A 19,752-nucleotide genomic window follows, 5' to 3' on the forward strand; every position below is an offset into this window, starting at 1 on the left:
CGCATACGGAACGAAGGAACCGCGTAGATTACGTTATTCCGCATTATCCGTGCACGGGAATTATTGTTTAACTAAGCGTACGACAAATAATTCTCTAAGAACCGGTTAATGACCGACAATACACGCAAAGCGGATTAAACGAGAATTATTGGAATGCACCGGACTCTCGATTATATATTTGAGGAGAGGAGGCACCCTCCCCCCTCTCGAATAATCGAGATCGCCGCGTAATCCGCGAGATGAAAGGCAAAGTCGATAGTAATGGCGAGTGCCGCATAATCTGGAACGCGTTGACGCGTTCGAGGGATTTTTCAAGCCATGCTTTTTACAGATTTCGCATGGAACGAATTTAGGGTAATAGTTACCTAGAGAAGATTTGAGGGTAAAATGGATTTACAAACAATTTGGAATTTTAACAATGTTAACAATTTGGAAAATGAGATATTTGTTTCGAAACATAGTTAGTTATTCATGTCTACAATAGTAAAATTCCCAATTTTGCCCTACGAATAGGGTAAAACAGTATACATATCTGTTTGAAATTTTGTAAAATTTAATGTAATTAAACAATCATTTATTTCGGCATAAATTAAACAGTAATCGTATTTTACATTTTAGAAAAATTCAAAATAAATGAATTATCTTTCACATCAGCACTATTACAACTGTTTGAAAGTAAAACAATTTTCAAAGCATTACTAGTCTTATAGAAAATGTTCGGCCATCCTTGGAAAAAATTTTAATGGGAGATTCTAAAGGCCAAAATAAGACGAAAATCAAGAATATTAATTTGTTGATTGAGGCTTCGTTACAAGGTTATTAAAAAATTCAATTAAAAAATTTTAAATCATTCACGGAAAAATTATTTTCGGTTGTAGAGATTAATTACAATCATTTTTGGTGAATAGACATACCCCCGAAATCCTACGCACTTTCGCGAAAAAAATTCTTTACTGAAAATATGATTTCTGGCCAGAAATGCTTCTTCAAAATTTCAGGCTAATGTTTAAAATATCGTAACTTCTGAACGGATTGGAGGATTTTAGTGTTTAAAAAGGCAAACGACGCGTATTTTAATGGAGAATATGCAGAAATCAGAAAAATATTCGAAAAGTTGATCCTTGACCGCGCAAAATGAGAAAAACCTCTTAAAAATGGACCAATTTTCAAATGACCATCTCTCCTACAATAGTGAATATATTTGAATGAAACTTTTTTCTGAAGTAAAGTTCATGGGTACCTACAAAAAAGTATTAGTCAACTTTTCTGTAGGGCGTCAAACAAAATTACTAAAAATCACAAACGAATTTTTAAGAAAAATCGACAGGGAGTTGTGCCTGGTGAAAAAAAATTTCAAACATTTTTGAAATAATTATTTTTGGCTGCGAGGATCAATTACAATCATTTGTTGTGAATACAGATACCCCCGGAAATCCTACATACTTTCGAAAAAAAAATTCTTTACTGAAAATATACTGTGTGACTGGAAATATTTCTATAACTTTTTAACGAAGCCTCAATCAACAAATTAGTATCCTTGATTTTCGTCTTATTTTGGCCTCTAGAATCTCCCATTAAAATTTTTCTCACGGATGGCTGAACACCCTATGTAGAGCACAACTGGAAAATGAAATTTTTGTTTCAAAACATTTAGGTTACCCAAAAAAATAAAATGTATCTACAATAGTAAAATTTTTAATTTTGTACCACGAATAAAATAAAACTGCATTCCTGTTTGAAATTTTGTAAAATTTAGTCTAATTAAACGATCATTTGTTTCAGCATAAATTAAACTGAAATCGTATTTTATATTTTAAAATAATCCGAAATAAATGAATTATCAGCACTACTACACAACCCTCATGGATCTACCTCCAACATAGAATGTATTATATTAAACCCCTCTTTCGATTTGGAATTCCTGTGTAGCTCATTATAAAATATACAGACATTATTTTCTCCCTCCTCTGAAGTTAAATTCTTTGAAATTAAAAGCTACAATTCCTATCATATCGAACATCCAATTTTGCTCCAACGTGAGATAATTTAATAAAAATATGAAACGTTTCATCATTCCAATAAAATAAAATAAACAATTGAATGAAATTACAAGTTGTAAACGAGACTCGAATTACCAATATAACATTGTACGATTCCAAAAGAAAATTTTTTTTAAACTCAGTCAAATAAAAACACCGGTGAAAAAGGAAATTCTTTAGCTCAAAATGCTTTGGTGGGGGCTCAGAAGTAGTACCAAATATTAGACAAAAATCACAAGGTTACATTATGAAAAAACTGGTGTTTTACCCTACTCCTAATTTTTATTCCAAGAACAATTAGACCAGAATGAAAATTAATAGACTTATATCATACGTGCTATACTTTAAATGGACATATTATAGCGTTCGGTTATTAAACATGCATTTATAACCGCGTGTAGCGCAAAAAGCACTTCTTTCATGTAGCCGACAAAGCGAACGATTACTTCTTAAAAATCGATCTGCCGTGGTACGCACTCATCTGCAACCTCTTTTACGTGACCAACACCAGAGCGTCTTTAATAAGCTGCGTTCGGTTTTATTGTTAAGTCAGTATCATTCAATATTTTTTTTTTTTATTATTCCAATTATACGTGAAATTATTTTAATTTACATCTAATAAAAAAAGTTCGATTAACGTTTTTAAAATATTAAAATGAAAACCTATTGTTATATAAAACTGCTGTTTGAGAAAATTCATTTTCCCCCTGTTTTTTCAAGCTCAGAACGCGTTTTACCTTTTTTATGATCGCGTCATTATGTCTTTCGATATGGTATAATCAACGTCCGCTGTGATGTAGAGAATAATTATACGCTTCCTTGCCAATCACTATTACCATGGCCATCATTATTTATAAAATTAACTCGAACCCTTCATTGAAGACTTCAGGAAGCCAGGAAGATTCCATTTTCAATTATTCTAAAATCACATTCTGGCTAACATTTAAACTGTAATTGTTATTTTTAAAAAACCCTCCGAAAACATCTTTGTAAATTAATTTTAATTACTTTGTGTACTTTTGTAAAACATATTACACTGTAATAGTTGCGATTTTTTGGCCTAAAATTATCAAGCTCAAAAAAATTAATTAATATATTCTTGAACTACAATTTAGAAGTAGGGGTATTTATTGAATTGAATAAGTGGTATATTTCAAATGATATAAGAACATATGCTCGCAGTTAGAGTCTGACGAACAGTGCATTAACAGAAAAAGAAGTTATCCACAGTTTTCTACATTAAAAATTTTCTTTAGCATCCCCCTTTGAATCGAAAGACGTCTGCCCTAGGGGTTGCACCCTCTACTCTGGAAAGACTGAAGATGGTTGGAAACTTTGGAGACTCTTACATGGTTCGAAGCAATTCCACTGTGTTAAAAAAAAAATAATTTTCCAGACCAAACGGCCAAAAATATTAACGAACTTCTAAGAAAATCGATCGTTTATATTATATTTTAATTTCCGAAAATGGTTTTAGAAAAAACTATTTCATTATACAAGGTGTTCGGCTACCTCTGGGAAAAATTTTAATGGAAGATTCTAGGGGCCAAAATAAGACGAAACTCAAAAATACCAATTTGTTGATCGAGATTTCGTTAAAAAGTTACTAACGTTTAAAGTTCCGCCTGTAGATAGGCAACCTGCGAACAGCTGCGTACGCGTGGTAGTGGTTCTCACTCAGAAATCTGTGAGACTGTCGATACGTCACTAAGTATAGTTTCTCATGCTGAGTGAGAACCACTATCGTGCACACGCAGCTGTACGCAGGTTGCCTATCTACAGGCGGAAATTTAAACGTTAATAACTTTTTAACAAAGCCTCAATCAACAAATTGATATTCTTGATTTTCGTTTTATTTTGGCTTCTAGAATCTCCCATTAAAATTTTTCCCAGGGTTGGCTGAACACCCTGTATAGAAATTATTTCATATCTGTGTTCGTATTCAAGCACTCGATCCGCGTATTGAAATTCTATTCATTACACTGCGTGAAAGATACATTTGAAAACGCGTTTCGTTCAATTTTAAATAATTATGAGACTTTGGAAACTTTCGTTCGTCGCTCGCGAATGAAACACGACTTTTTTGGAATTTCTCGAGGCGCGAAAGAAATGGAAGAACCGTGCGCCCGAGCAAAGAGCGCGCTGGAAACGAGCAGGTTCACGCAAATACGCCGCGAATGGCGGATGTGTACAAATTCATGGTACAAGGAACGTCCATTCGCCGGGCGACCAAAGACAAAAGGTCTCCGCGATGGAGATCGGCCATCAAATGGGGATGTTTTCATTTCGATGCAAATGCGAAAACGTCGAGAATGAAAAAGGAAAACGATCGATCGGACTGGCCTCTCGATACTTTGAAGGTCCCGGAAGGTCGGGTGAAAGAGCGTCGAGAGGAACGAAAATTCAAGAGATCGGCGCGCGAGCGCAATCGAAACAATCGTCGATAGTCGATACAACTGGCCATGCAATAACCCCCGAACGCAATAATTGCTTCGCTTTCCACAGTTCTATAGATACGTCTGAGCACTCGATTATTCCGGTAAATACCCCGAGCGAATTCGAAAAAACTTCCATCTGTTTCAAATGATAATAATATTTTTCCAAATATTGCAGTTTCCTACTTCGTTAACCGAGAGTAAGTCAAATTTCTGACGAACGCGTATCGTTAATATGCAAGAGCAATATGCGACGACTAATTTATTTGTTGACCGTATAAATCACGATTTCAAAACAGAGACTTCCCAATTGTACCAATTACGACGTAATCTGTACGGTATTTCGCTCGTCCAAACTGTTTGGGTTCACTCCCCTAAATTGCACAGAAGCGCAGTCCTGTAATTATTGTCTTGCGAAGTGCATAATTACAGCTTATTAGTAATCTGTTGACGCGTCGTTAATGTTGATCCGAAGACAGTCGAACCGGTCCCTCTGCAAGCGACGCCGGTTTCAATGGCGATTTATTGCGACTCCCGCGTGATACATATTCATCGTGTGTGTTTGGACGTCGACTATTCCGGCTAGTCCGGAAAACGCGTTACACACGAGCCTCGATTCGACAACGAACTTCGCTGCGGAACGGACAATGAGCTGCCAAGCTCGTAAAAATCGAACGACGACTCTGCCGCTCGCGTGAATGACGAAAAAGGTCACCAAACTTAATAAACTGATTTTAAATTTGACATTGATATTTACTTTAAACGAATATTCCGGAAGTATTTATCCCGAACGTTTCATTATTTAAACAGGGTGTTTGGCCACCCCTGGGGAAAATTTTAATGGGGTATTCTAGAGGCCAAAATAAGACGAAAATCAAGAATATCAATTTGTTGATGGAGGCTTTGTTACAAAGTTATTAACGTTTAAAGTTCCGCCCGTACTGAATTTTTTTCTCGAAAATGCGTAGGATTTCGGGGGTGTGTCTATTCACCGAAAATGATTGTAATTGACCCTCGCAACCGAAAATAATTTTTCCAGAACAATTTGAAATTTCTTTTTATCTTCGAAAAATTTAGGCGCCTAATTAGATTTTCAGTAAGGAATTTTTTTCTCGAAAGTAAGTAGGATTTCGGAGGTATGTGTAATGACCAAAAATGATTGTAATTAACCCCCACAGCTAACAATATTTTTTTCAGAACGATTTGAAATATTTTAATTTCGTCGAAAAATTTCATAGCTTCTCGAATTTTTTTCTAGAAAGTGGGTAAGATTTCGGGGGTATGTCTATTCACCAAAAATGATTGTAATTGACCCTCGCAACCGAAAATAATTTTTTAGAACGATTTGAAAAATTTTTTTTTCATCGAAAAATCCAGAACCTACCCGATTTTTTTTCTCGAAAGTGGATGGGATTTCGGAGGTATGTGTATTCACCAAAAATGATTGCAATTGAGCCCCGCAACCGAAAATAATTTTTCCAAGACGATTTGAAATTATTGAATTTAATTGTTAATAACTTTTTAACGAAGCCTCCATCAACAAATTGGTATTCTTCATTTTCGTCTTATTTTGGTCTCTAGAATCCCTCATTAAAATTTTTCCCAGGGGTGGCCGAGCACCCTGTATAGGAAGGTAATAATTTGCACATAGCATCTGAACCGTCGTTAAATAAATAATATGTTTATGATTTCTCCTATTTTTGACCAATTCAACGTTATATTGCATCGTACAATGAAATTTAAAGGATCAATTTTTCCGTCAACGTTAACAACAACAATAACAACAATTCCACTGTATCTTTAAACCTTCTCTACTGTTCTATTATTGTTCGCGCTTTCTTCACCCTATCTGACCTAGAAATGGGCGTTGGGAGATTACGTAATCCGACTCCGCTCGCCTGTACCAATACCAGGCAAGTGCTCGGAATTTGTGAATCGAAGTAACGTGAGAAAGAACGATTTTCGTTACGGTGAACCTATAGACACAACACGCACGGTATACTCGAGATCGCTTAAAATCTCCGTGGCCCGAACGATTAGAAAAACAAACGAATACTAAACAAAGGAAACATTCTCCGGTGGTTCGGGAGAAAAACGGTCTTCGTCAGCTTTGTTTACAGAGGGATATAAATACGAGAACTATCATGAAATATAGCGTGCGTGACATTCTCGAGGACAATATACAGACTCGGGAGTTTCGTACGACCGAACGATGACAGACTCCCCCTACACTTGTTGTTATGCAACGAAGCGTGTGGACCCGGCTCGAGTGCCGGCTAGCGAAATGAGCGAAATAGCGTTCTCGTGGCGCAGAGCGCACGTGCATCTGCAAGGTTCACTGTACGAGAGACACTTTTGTACACACGGCCGCACATAACCTCCCGCCCCGCTAGAACCGTTCGTTCAATTTCACTCTTTTCCCCCTCGTGTTTACCACGAAAACGCGATACGTCGCGCGTACGACAGAGATCTTGCGGTTGAAAAAAAAAATAAGGCAGAAAGACGGTACTACGGCTCTTACTCACCGCAAACGTTCAGCCAGCCCTCGACGCGACAAGGATACTCCAGCTTCATCGTGAACTATCGCCGCCGAACACCAAGTACCGGAAACCTATTGCACAAATACACTGGTCACATAAGAAAACGAAAAGGCAAACTGCCCGTAGTCAGGACGTGTTATCACTGTTAAACAACATCCGCGGCACACATTCTCCCGTGCATTCGCGCGACCCGACGACGACGAAACGGTATAAAATTTTGAAACGGGTACGGAAAGACACGCGCACGACGGACGATGCACGAAATCACGGGATAAATAAACGTCGTAATATTAAAAGGCCGTTCGTCGCGAGCGTACCACACTGTCTGGCGTTGCGCGCGCAAACCGTCGACACGACCCACTCACACCGGCGAACAAATCGGTACTGACTGAACAAACCCTCTCGCGTCCTCGTTGAGCCGATCTTCCTTCTCCCTCTCTCTCTCGCCTGGCTCTGCCATCAGACCCTCTCGCGTTCAGGTGGTGCGCTCATCCCGTATATTTTTTGCATATAACTGATATGCCAATCTGGATTATGAGTTTTCCGAAACAATCAATTTATTGTTAACACGCACAAGACGTCACGTTCGAATAGTTCACCGAACTGAACATAGGTTCGACCAACTTTAACGAAGTGAAACGATTATCAAACTAAGGGTTTCTCGAATCGATTTATCGAAAACGAATTTCACAGCCGCCATTTTTACAACCTAAATCATGGTTAACGTACGAACTTTAAATAAACAGAATAATGTTGTAAATATATATATATTAACAGTACTTTACATTCGAATCAAAATTTAATTTTGCCCAAATATGAAAATCTTGATAATTCCTTATACTAAGCTTCTCTGTCTCGAAAAACTATTATTATTCAACGATGTTTCGTATCGTATTCCATGACCATATACAATCAAACTCTTAATATTATTATATAATTTCAGTATATTAATTTGTGAGTACGAACATAAGTACGCACTCTTGTAATACACTAACATTACTAGGTATTGATTTTATTGGAAAACTTTTATTCGTACCTACATTTCCTACGTATTCCATCACATATATGTATGTGTAGGAGGTCATACATCGGGTTACTTGTAATTTTCTGTAAACAAAAAAGAGTCGACGTTTTTTAGGTTTACATAACTTGTTCCAACGGTTGTAAAACAGTTAATTAAGTATACTTGTATTATCGAGCGCGAGCCAGCACCATCGATTCGAACCGAGGAACGTTACTAGATGATCACATATTACAAGATAATTCTGGAAATATCTTCGTCTTCGTTTAAAAGCGCCACCTGGCAACCAAGCCTTTAGTCAGTTACTAGCAAAATGGCGCTCAAGGCACAAGTCGGTCAAAGTGAGTAACGAAAAACAAAATTAATTTCTCGCAATGTTATTCGAATTTCGAAATATTTTCATACTGTAATATCAAAGCGTTTGCATAGATTCTTCTTACACGAAAAGCATGATGTCTAAACCACTGTCAGAATCCGTAACCTCCAAAGGGGCGTATGTGCTGTGATGATTTCATCGTTTACGAAGCGGCTGCTAGATAGAAACGTCACATTCATACCGCAGAAGCATGTTATTCTCTAATTTTGTACTTTAAAGTTCATGTATTATCATATAAAATAGCAGCTGATTATCAATGTTCATGTTTGTTGAAATTTAAATCTGTTGATTATCACAAATTATTAAATTAATATTTTCTCTGAGTAAATATATAAACATACACTACTGGTTTCGTACAATTCGAGTTAGCATAAGACTAAAAAATTAATTTTTCTGTGTCATGTAAAGATTGTTATAATTCCAAATATAATTCTTATAGGCTTTTCTATTGAGTATTGCAATTGATTCCACGATTACCCAATACGTTCTTGAAAGAAACGAGTGTTAACACAAATCATTGTTTTCAAATGCAAAGTAGATTTTTTTATCGTGTAGAGTTAATATGTGTTTATAACGTTCGATTTTGCTCAAATGAAGAATAGAAAAACATAATACACGTTATTTAACCTTCACGCTTGTTATACATGATTTTATGTATATTGCAGTTTTATTTTTATTTTTAATAGTTACAATTATGTCTAGAAAGTTACTGTTTTATGTATCGTAGAATCATTGATCGCAGACAATACAATAATCCTCGCGCATCGCGGAATCCTGAAACGTCTGCGGTCGATACCAGTCTGTATCGAATAACCCAATTAGGAAATGATTTTTTCTTTAGAACGATTCCAACATCGCAATAGAATCCAATCGTTCGTGACGTTCGATTAACGAAGCCCTTTTGTACTTTAGCTTTATATTGATGAATACAATTAATGAATCAAGACGGTCTTTATATCTTTTTATTCCAATACATTGTTTTCAACGGGGCCCCCTACTTTCACATACAAACCTGTCGTCGGATGACGTCATTGCTCCGTAAGAACGATCAATACGCGTCGAGAGCGCCAAAAGATTCAACATTTAATTTCAAATCGCGTTTAATTACAAATAAATGCGCACGTATGTTATTTTGATAAATAATACTACTTTACAACTATTATTAAACGATTGAATTACTCGACTAAGACTTTATAGAGCATCTGTTATGCGCAACAGGAAGCGATTAGCAATTGAAAAAAAATAAAACTATCTATCTAAAGATTTAACTATAAAATGATTGTATTACGTATTCCGTTTTCGTTTACAGAGATTATGAATGAGGTCATTAAACAGACAAAGGCCTCGGGAAGTGGATTGCAATGGCGTATATTGGTAGTGGATCAATTGGCCATGAGGATGGTGTCGGCGTGCTGCAAAATGCACGATATCAGTGCCCAGGGCATTACTCTAGTCGAAGATATCAACAAGAAACGAGAACCCTTACCCACCATGGAGGCGATCTATCTGATCACACCCTGCAATTCTTCTGTTCAAAAACTGATCGAAGACTTCAGCAATCCGACTAGAATTATTTACAAAGTCGCCCACGTCTATTTCACAGAAGGTACTATCGTACCGTTTCGTTACGTTTCGTGTTTCTTGACTTACGACAGACATTATCGCGAAATCTACCATCCAAAATCGGGATAATCTAGAGTTTCATCTTGAAGCATGTTGTTTGCTCGGGCGAGCGTAGCTAAATTAATGCAATCACGCACGAACTTAAACCTCTTTAATTTCACCAGCGAACGCATTAATTTGGCTACGGTTGCAATAGTACATTCATGTTCCCTATGTACGTATAGACAATCCCGACCTCCTGTTTGTTTTCTTTTTTTACCAAACATACGTTTAAGGGGCAGAATTTTTGGAAATAAGAAACTAAAGATCGTACAAGAACTGGCAGATCAGTATTTAAGATCTAAATAGTAAACGCGAGATGCTAAGTATATCTCTTTGCAGCGTGTCCCGATGAGTTGTTCAAAGACTTGTGTCACTCGCTGGTAGCTAAACGCATAAAGACACTAAAAGAGATCAACATCGCTTTCATACCGTACGAAGAACAGGTAAAGCAATGGACGCTCTGATAGACGAGCAAACGTCTGATCATTTTACGTGTTTCGTGGTGACGGGCTCACATTCACACAGACACACACACACACATCGTGTACAACACACCGATCTATCTCCCACCTTTACGACATCTTGATTCACGAACTTACATTTTCGATTTCTCAACCAGCGATCGTGACAATGTTAACGCAATTATTTGACGCCTCTCCCTACTCCTAAATTTTGTACAGTACTCACCATGTAAGCACGTACTAACGACGGAATGCATTCATGCTTGTTACACGACCAGTGTGTCCGGAGGAGCTGTTCAATGAAATCTGCAAGTCTCTCGCCGCTAAAAAGATCAAAACCCTCAAAGAGATCAACATCGCTTTCCTGCCTTACGAATCGCAGGTGACGATCAATAAAAAAAAAAAAAGAAAAAAAAGACGAAAAATCGTAATCGCTAGAAGTAGTAGTTGGCAAATCGCAATCGTTACTTTCAATTTTATTAGTTTCGATAAGCAGAACGCGAACTCCTCTGTATTTTTTTCAGTTGTTTGTTTTACGGTGTAGAAAATAGGCGAAAGACTTCTGTAAATACCTTACATGCGTGTTCCTACGTTTTCCTTTTTGCGTTCAGACTTTCGTTTCTGGCATGCGGTTTTGTATCTTGTTACTTCTCGTAATTTCGTCAACTATATTTTACATTTTTCGACATGTACGTGTATTCCGCTATTAATTGCACTGCTTGAACTCTGAAAGTATAATAGACATTGATAAAGCGATGTTTGCAAGAATAACGCTGAAATGAACACCGTAATTAAACAGGTATTCTCCTTGGACTCGTGCGAAACATTTCATTGCTTTTATAATGCTTCCTTCGCCAACTTGAGGACAGCCAACATGGAAAGAATAGCAGAACAGATAGCTACACTATGCGCCACTCTTGGAGAATATCCATCAGTCAGATATCGAAGGTACAACAACTGCATTCTATTTTATCACCGTACTTTATAACTAGATTAGATATTATATCTGTTTTTTAATACTCAACAGTGACTTCGACCGAAACGTGGAGTTAGCGCACATGGTTCAACAGAAATTGGATGCTTACAAAGCGGATGAACCGACGATGGGAGAAGGACCCGAGAAAGCTCGTTCCCAACTACTTATTTTAGATAGAGGATTTGACTGTGTCTCTCCATTATTGCACGAATTGACACTGCAAGCTATGGCATACGATTTGTTAGACATCGAGAATGATGTTTACAAGTAAATACTACATATGCGCAAAAGATTCTGGTTTAAAATACTATTTTAACACGCGATAATGTGTTCCAGGTTCGAAGCGTCAGCGGGTCAGCAAAAGGAAGTATTATTGGATGAAAATGATGATTTGTGGGTGGATCTTAGACATCAGCATATTGCTGTAGTTTCACAGTAAGTTCGAATGTTTGAGAAACTAGTTCTAAGAAAATGCGATTAAATTTCAATATATGAATCGTTTATTTTTAGAAACGTTACCAAAAATTTAAAGAAGTTCACGGAATCGAAGAGAATGCCGCAAGGAGACAAACAAAGTATGAGAGACCTTTCACAGATGATCAAGAAAATGCCACAATATCAGAAAGAATTGAGCAAATACGCGACGCATTTGCAATTGGCAGAAGATTGTATGAAACGTTATCAAGGGAATGTGGATAAGCTCTGCAAAGTAGAACAAGTACGTGATACTTGTTCTGTAATGCTGGTTTTCAGTATCGTGATATTAACTACAACGTAGAATTAAATATAACGTGCACTTACGTGTTACGTTTTACTAGGATTTGGCAATGGGTACGGACGCCGAGGGCGAGCGTATCAAAGATCAAATGAAAAACATTACGCCAATTTTGCTCGATCAAACCGTACATCATTTAGACAAGCTACGAATTGTAGCCTTGTACGTTATTAGTAAAAACGGCATTTCCGAAGAAAATCTTAATCGTTTAGTTCACCATGCCCAAATATCTCCTGATGACAAACAAACCATAGTAAATATGGCAAATCTTGGTATTAATATTATTGTGGATGTAAGTACTGTTATTTATTAAGTGTAAATAATTTTTATATCGATGCTCTAAATGGATTCTATCTACATTTCTATTTTATCCTTTTATTATTATAATTACGATTTTACTTCCACAGGGCAGCAACCGTAAAAAATTGTATACCGTACAACGTAAAGAAAGAATTACAGAACAAACTTACCAAATGAGTCGCTGGACACCGATTATGAAGGACATCATGGAAGACGCCATTGAAGACAAACTTGATTCTAAACATTTTCCATTTTTGGCAGGACGTGCAGCAAGTTCGGGATATCATGCTCCAACCAGGTAAAACAAAGTCTTGTCCAAAGTTTTTCTATCCTATAGACAGAAAAGACATCTGCTTAGTACCTGTATAAGCTTAAACGTTTTTATATACATATTTATAATATATTATCATCCATTTTCAGTGCACGATACGGGCATTGGCACAAAGATAAAGGTCAACAAACCATTAAGAACGTACCACGCTTAATTGTCTTCGTAGTCGGTGGAGTTTGCTTCTCCGAAGTACGATGTGCCTACGAAGTCACAAATGCTTTGAAAAATTGGGAAGTAATAATTGGTAAGTGTATATTGCAAAATATTCTTTAATCATAAGATCGTAATATTTTTTGTACATATATTACTTTAATCTATTTATGTATTACTTTTCTTCAGGTTCATCACATATAATCACACCCAAATCCTTCTTAGATGATTTGAGTAAACTTCACGTATAAAAAAATCTTTTGTGTAAACAAAATAAAAACACATTCCCGTATTCCTAATGCCATTAGCTTTGGCTTCATCAGTAATACCAGCTACAAGAAACTCTGTGGGTGATCTCGATTATGGAATTAAAGTACTAAATAGGGAACACACAGTCAATTGTTTAAGTCGCACCGCCATTTAGCGACTAATTAAGAAATTTGAGAATATCATATTATAAATATTCCAAAGTTGACCGAAATATACACGGTGCTAGAAGGAGAATATATCCGGTATTAAGTGCCTCCTCGATTAAAACGTTAATAAAGAACGAATAAATATGTTGGCAATACTGATGTAGATCATACGGAAGTCCATAATGGTAATTTAGGCTGGAGAATGACCTAACTAAGATATAATACGTTACACTATGCCAAGCCGCTCCCTTGTTAATAGTAAGGGGCAGGTTAGCAAAGGAATTTGATGTATTGTAGAGGAGAATCGTGATATATGTGTAAATTTCTCGTTATGTCCTGTTTAAAACACTGACAGATCTTTATACTGTCTTAAAGTTTTAATTTTCAATTTCACTCACAGTATCAGTAATACTTATAAAACTCGTGAAAAGTATAAATATCATGCATAACACGATTATATAAGCTTCAACCATATCAACTTCAATAAAAACGAGATGTGAGCATTGATATTTATTACTTGCTATTTTGTTGTTTAAATATTACAGTTTATAATAAAACGATAAATATACATTAACTTATTTATTATATTTTTGTTATATGAACGATTTGTTGATAAATTCTTGTTCAACTTGCAACGCGTGTGGAATTACGATAGTGCAAATGTTGCTTTTAATTTATCACAAAGAGCTGTATTTACATTCATCTGAAAAATGTCCAACTTCTAAAAACTTATGCCTGTTTAACTAAAAGTAAAATCTTTACTGTACGTTATATGTCGATAAGTACTTACATGTTGAAATTTGTACTTCACGTAAGAAGTAATTGTAGATCGCTGTCGATCGGTAGAAGTTAATCTGTTGATTACTCATAATAATTATTGATGTGCGTTAATATTGCGATTACTTAGCGACGAAATTATTACAAAGTTTACGGTATTAATAATATATAATATATTATATGAACATATATGTATCTAGTTTGTAGCCTAAACAAAATGTTCTGCTTATAAAAGCCTACAATTCGCTCCAATTGTGTCTTCGTTTTAATAAATACCATACCACGTAAAATAAATATGACATTTTGGCGCACAAAATGTCATTAGATGTCAGAATCAAAATGAAGTCAAAATGAATTTATATTGAAAATATGTCATATGAAGTTACGTTTCAGTCCAGAAGAATATACAAATCATACGAGACTAAGATTCTTCACGAAGCTCAGCAAGACTAATTCGTATTAGACTGTGTGATTTAAAGGGTAAAATCTTATTTAACCTACAAGATGTCAGATTACGTTTACGGTAGTAAAACCAATTTAAAGGGCATAAGATCTTCATGATATTAATAAATGTTTACTCATACAGGTTTTTGATTTTCATCCGAATGTGATTTCGTACGGAACAGTATACTGTATTCGTGAAAGTACATAAATGGGACGATTCGATTACAGTTGTATAAAGGAAATAGTGAGTATTAATAAATAGATTTTGTTATATAAACTAATTATTTCGATCTTATAGTATCAGTACTTGATTCATATAGCAAAGCTTCGTTGTACAATGAGATTGGTTTTCATGGACATGCAATGCAGGGAGGATTAGACTTTGCAAACGCAGGTGGATTTATACGCGCACAGGCTCACGGGTTGAAAGAATTTTATCATTTAAAAAATCAGTGTGATGTTTAAATTAACACCATAAGATATATTAAAATACATCAAAGCTACATAATATTTCATAAATGCAATATATTACTTAAAATTCGTAAAGAAGTAAGTGATTTGTATATAAGATTACTGGCAAAATAAAGAAATTTGAATTACACGTGACATACTAGAATGAAAATAATTTTTCTCGGATTTTGTATATTAATTTTAATATATTTTTATTTCATGTTAATTAAATCAGTATCGTATATTTTACACGTGAATTGTCCTAAAACAGGATGTGGTTTAATGAAAAACTACTAGCACAGTTACTTTCAATTAGTTATTAATAATTAAACCCTTAAAATAATTACTATAGTCGTAGAGATTATAATAACGTATAATATGCATTGTTTTATCTGCATTAATAGTATACACAATGATGGTTCTTATTTTTTCTAATAGATCCGCAACATAAAAGAAAACGCCAAACATGAGACAATAATGTTTCAGTTAGTATCTCTTCTATCGATGACTATATAATACTCTCATTCTATTCCATTTTCTCTGTCTCTCTCGCTCTTTATTTATATATTTATATCTTTATATATATTTATATATATAATATATATATATATATATTTATATATGATATATATTATATACATACATATATGTATATAACATGCAAAATTACAAACTAAGAAAGGTAATTCTGTATGCATGTATAATTAATCTGCAATAACTCTTGTATTCACATTTACTTCGTAACGTTAATTCTGAATATGTAATAAACGTTTTTTTTTCTTATTTTTAAAAACTAATAATAGTACAGACAACGTAGTTCAATTTGACATTGTTAAGTAACTCGAGAAAATAGGGTGTTCATTCGTATGAACGTTTTGTGTATTTTAAGTTTACGATTATCGAATGAAAAATGTTTAAATTTAAACAAGAGTTCTTTATAAAGTACTAACGATTTAGACCCCGATTAATATTGCAATAACGTCTTTGTAACAATAAATTACACGAACGTTTAATATGTACTTTATCTATACGAGATGCATTTCGTAGAAAAGTCGTGTAAAAGATTCAATACTTTGTTTATTTCATTTCTTTTCGAACAATGTGGATTACACAAATAAAGGAAAGAATGTAAGGTTTCGTTTAAACAGTAATGGTGCAGTGGAAATCAAGGGTAAGCGTGCGAACAAACTTGGCCCAGTAAATGTTCTCTCTTACTTAACAACATCAAGCATTTCTTTATTTTAGCCATTTATTCTTCATTTCATTATTATTTATGTACAACCAGCTTAATGTCTTGCTATCGTTAGTCGTAATAAGTCTACTAAAACTCGTGTGCCATTGGAGATGATGTGCGCCCGTGGGAACTTATATAAAAAATTATTTTTTGATACAACGGAGTGATTTTGGTGTTACTTACGAATTATTACGTCTTTACCTAGTAACTTACACTGAGATCTAGTAGGTTATACAATCTATCGGCCTCCCTTAAATATTACAAACCTTATCACATATATAGAGGTGTGTATTAGTACTTATTACTTTTTATACATAGATATTCTGTATTCTGTTTAAATTGCTGCCAATGATTTTTTTCGCGTATTTACAATTACAAACCACGTATTATACAATCATAATACCTAAGCACATACATTCTCCTTTCTCGCTTTCATTCTCACTTTCCATCATCTTCTCGTTCTCTCCTTCGAACTCATTCTTCGTTAATTCTCTCTTTTTTTAAATAGTTTTTTTTTTTCATTTTAGAATTCGTGTCATTGTTGAGCTCGTTACTTCAATACGGCGCAATGTTTTAATCAGAGAAATTCTTTGAAACATTCGAAGACACTTGCGATTGGTCAGTCTAACGGTACAATACAGATAAAATGAAGTAAAAGTAACTAGAAGCATTGTATCGTTCCTTATTTAGTAGAAATACCTTAATTTCTGCCACGAATTGAAAGTTTTTTTTTTTTTAATCAGTATCTATACTCAAGACACGAAGAATTACACCGATAAAAGAATAGATTAAGAAGAATATAATTAAAGTGATCGCTGGAAGATAAATATGTGCCGATCTTGCATGAAAATCTTTAAACTTCAATGTAACAGAATAATTTTCTCTCTGTTGAAGATCGGACGCCACGTTACGCGATAATTCGTGACAGAGTATATTGATCCGTTCCCTCTAATGCAATATTTTAACGTTCGTATTAACTTCGATATACATTTTCTGCTTCTGCCAATATTTCGTGTTGTACATGAAATTATATTACAAAGTAAATATCGCACGCGAATACGAAATATAGTGGATTTGTAATCATGTACCCCCAAATACACGTTTCTCGGCAATTTTGCTCGACCACCGTCGACTGGTGTTATCAAACCGGAAACAATACGGCCCCATCGCGCTCAGATTTAAACTTAATTCAACATCATTCCTGCGGGACGATGATTTCATTGCCCCTCGAAACACCGTTTTACACCGAAAGAACACTCTGATTTACAAGAACAAAAGACACGATCGTTCCTCGTGCCTCTCTTCGTTTTTACATTAAATGACTCCCCTGTGAGGAATCGTCTTACCACAATTAAGTGCATACAACAACGATTAACACACGGATGACTAAAATCATTGTACATGCTAAGGCGCGAACACTGATATCGCAGCGAATAGATTGCTAAAGGTCGATAACCAAGATTTATCGTAAATCTTGAATTTTGATTAAGGAATTCCCAGGAATGGAAACCTGGTACATTAAATAAAAGGTAGGATAGTCTAGTGTATTGCTAGAATTAGTGTGACGATCACCGAGCACAAGATCGTACTGATATGAAAGCGCACGCAACATGCGAGAACAAAGAGCATCCCACAGATCAGGGGGCAATGCTGCTGTTGTTATCGTCGAGGTCTCCTCGATCATCTCCGATGCACTTAACGTAAACAGGATCGACGAACAACGCCATGAACGCCGTGAAACTCGTTCTTCTACCGCGTTACACGCGCCAAGGCTGACCCGTTTCGGAAACCTCTTGCGAATCTTGTTTCCCCGCGGAGTACTTCGAATCCGTTGCAAACAAGACGAACGTCGGCACGAATAATATTTCGAATATAATTCGTGACACGGTTTTTTTCAACCAATACGTTCCGTCCGATGGCTCGTCACGTAATCGATACATTTTCCACTTAGAAATAATATACTCTTCGTCGATCGCAATTTATATATAATTAGAGAATCATACAACACGCACACACACGATCGATTACATTATTCTACACAGCGTGTGGACGCTAAACGTTTATGATCTTCGAGCATCGATACACGCGCTTTCCCGTTCGTTATAATCCTGACGTCTTTTTCGTACGTCGACTCCGTGTACATGTTCGGAGGAAGCGCTCAAAGGAACCTGAATAACCATACTGAACAAATGCGATGCGATAGAATCGGGAATCTAAGCACAGGTGTATACAGTGTAATGTCGTTGTACGCGGTGATCTTTCGGCGAGGGGCTCGACAGCATTCGAGCATTTTGTCAAATCTTCCGACGGGATCTTTCGCGATTCTGAACACGTTCGTTCTTTTCTCAGCGAGTTGTGTTTTTTTTTTTTTGTAAAAATATTTACATCGAATAACGGCGGGAAAGAAGGGCAAATTTCGCGAGGATATTTCTCTTCAAAGCCAAGCGGTACGATACCGTCATGATAGATCGGGTCAAGAAAAAAAAAACGCAGAATAAATAAAATTAACCGCTATGCATTTACAATCTATCATCAATATCGCACACGCCTCATGTCTTTTCCAGCAAAAACATCGATCCTGTACGACAAAACAAATTCGGTTCGATGATCATACGCACATAGTGTACCCATTGTGTACCAAATTACGTATACATTTTCCAAATATTATTCAACGCATCAGCATCGTGTCGGCAGTTGTAAATCATTTGATCTAGTATCACGTAGAAAGGAACATATAATATTTTGTGACTCGTGTATTATTTTGAATGAGGCAAAAATGTGATCAAACCCATCTCAATGTCATAAATTATTCTTGTGCCAGCGTGGCGCGTTCCTTTATTTCCCTAAACAAAACTGACGTTCGTTACGCTACGATAAAGAAAGACATCTTGCAAGTTTTGTAGTGGCTTTTTAGAAAAATAAAGTTGCATTTAACGAAATAATTTAATAATTACAATATTAATTAATATAATATACCTCACTAAGTAACTCTTGTTACCAGTAATGTCTGTGTCGCCTATAACCACTACTGTAATTTCTACAAATTTGAAATACTTTTTTAAAAATTAATCGCAATATAATAATACATAATAAATTCAAATTTTAATTAGCATTTGTTTTTTTTTACAATAAAATATCATTTTTTGTACTTTTTTTTGCCGATTGAATTTTTTTTTGTTTATATATTCAAGGTGCACTTTAATGTTCGCGTAATAATTCTACACCGATACAGAAACAATTTAATTTGTGTAAAATTGCACGCTTATTGTACACCACATGTGACGTCTTGAAATTTATATTTTAATAATGTTCCTCAATGTTTTAGTACTTCCTTAATGGATTCCTTTTTGCTAACTCACTTT

General features: G+C 35.4%; 1 protein-coding gene across 2 annotated transcripts; it reads left to right on the forward strand.

The window, feature by feature from the left end:
• The first annotated feature begins 8,236 nt into the window (after window positions 1–8,236).
• Rop (Syntaxin-binding protein Rop) lies at window positions 8,237–14,514 on the forward strand. 2 transcript variants are annotated; one of them, XM_076771686.1, is made up of 11 exons: window positions 8,237–8,376; window positions 9,721–10,017; window positions 10,416–10,519; window positions 11,337–11,485; window positions 11,565–11,780; window positions 11,850–11,948; window positions 12,024–12,231; window positions 12,332–12,580; window positions 12,696–12,886; window positions 13,009–13,163; window positions 13,259–14,514. In XM_076771686.1, the coding sequence occupies exons 1-11, from the start codon at window positions 8,349–8,351 to the stop codon at window positions 13,318–13,320; spliced, it is 1,758 nt and encodes a 585-aa protein (XP_076627801.1). In that variant the 5' UTR covers window positions 8,237–8,348; the 3' UTR covers window positions 13,321–14,514. The 2 variants fall into 2 exon arrangements, with proteins under 2 accessions (XP_076627801.1, XP_076627800.1); XM_076771685.1 differs by lacking the exon at window positions 10,416–10,519 and adding an exon at window positions 10,816–10,919.
• The last annotated feature ends 5,238 nt before the right edge of the window (window positions 14,515–19,752 follow it).

Source organism: Colletes latitarsis, chromosome 8 (assembly GCF_051014445.1).
Source record: "Colletes latitarsis isolate SP2378_abdomen chromosome 8, iyColLati1, whole genome shotgun sequence".
NCBI lineage: Eukaryota > Metazoa > Arthropoda > Insecta > Hymenoptera > Colletidae > Colletes > Colletes latitarsis.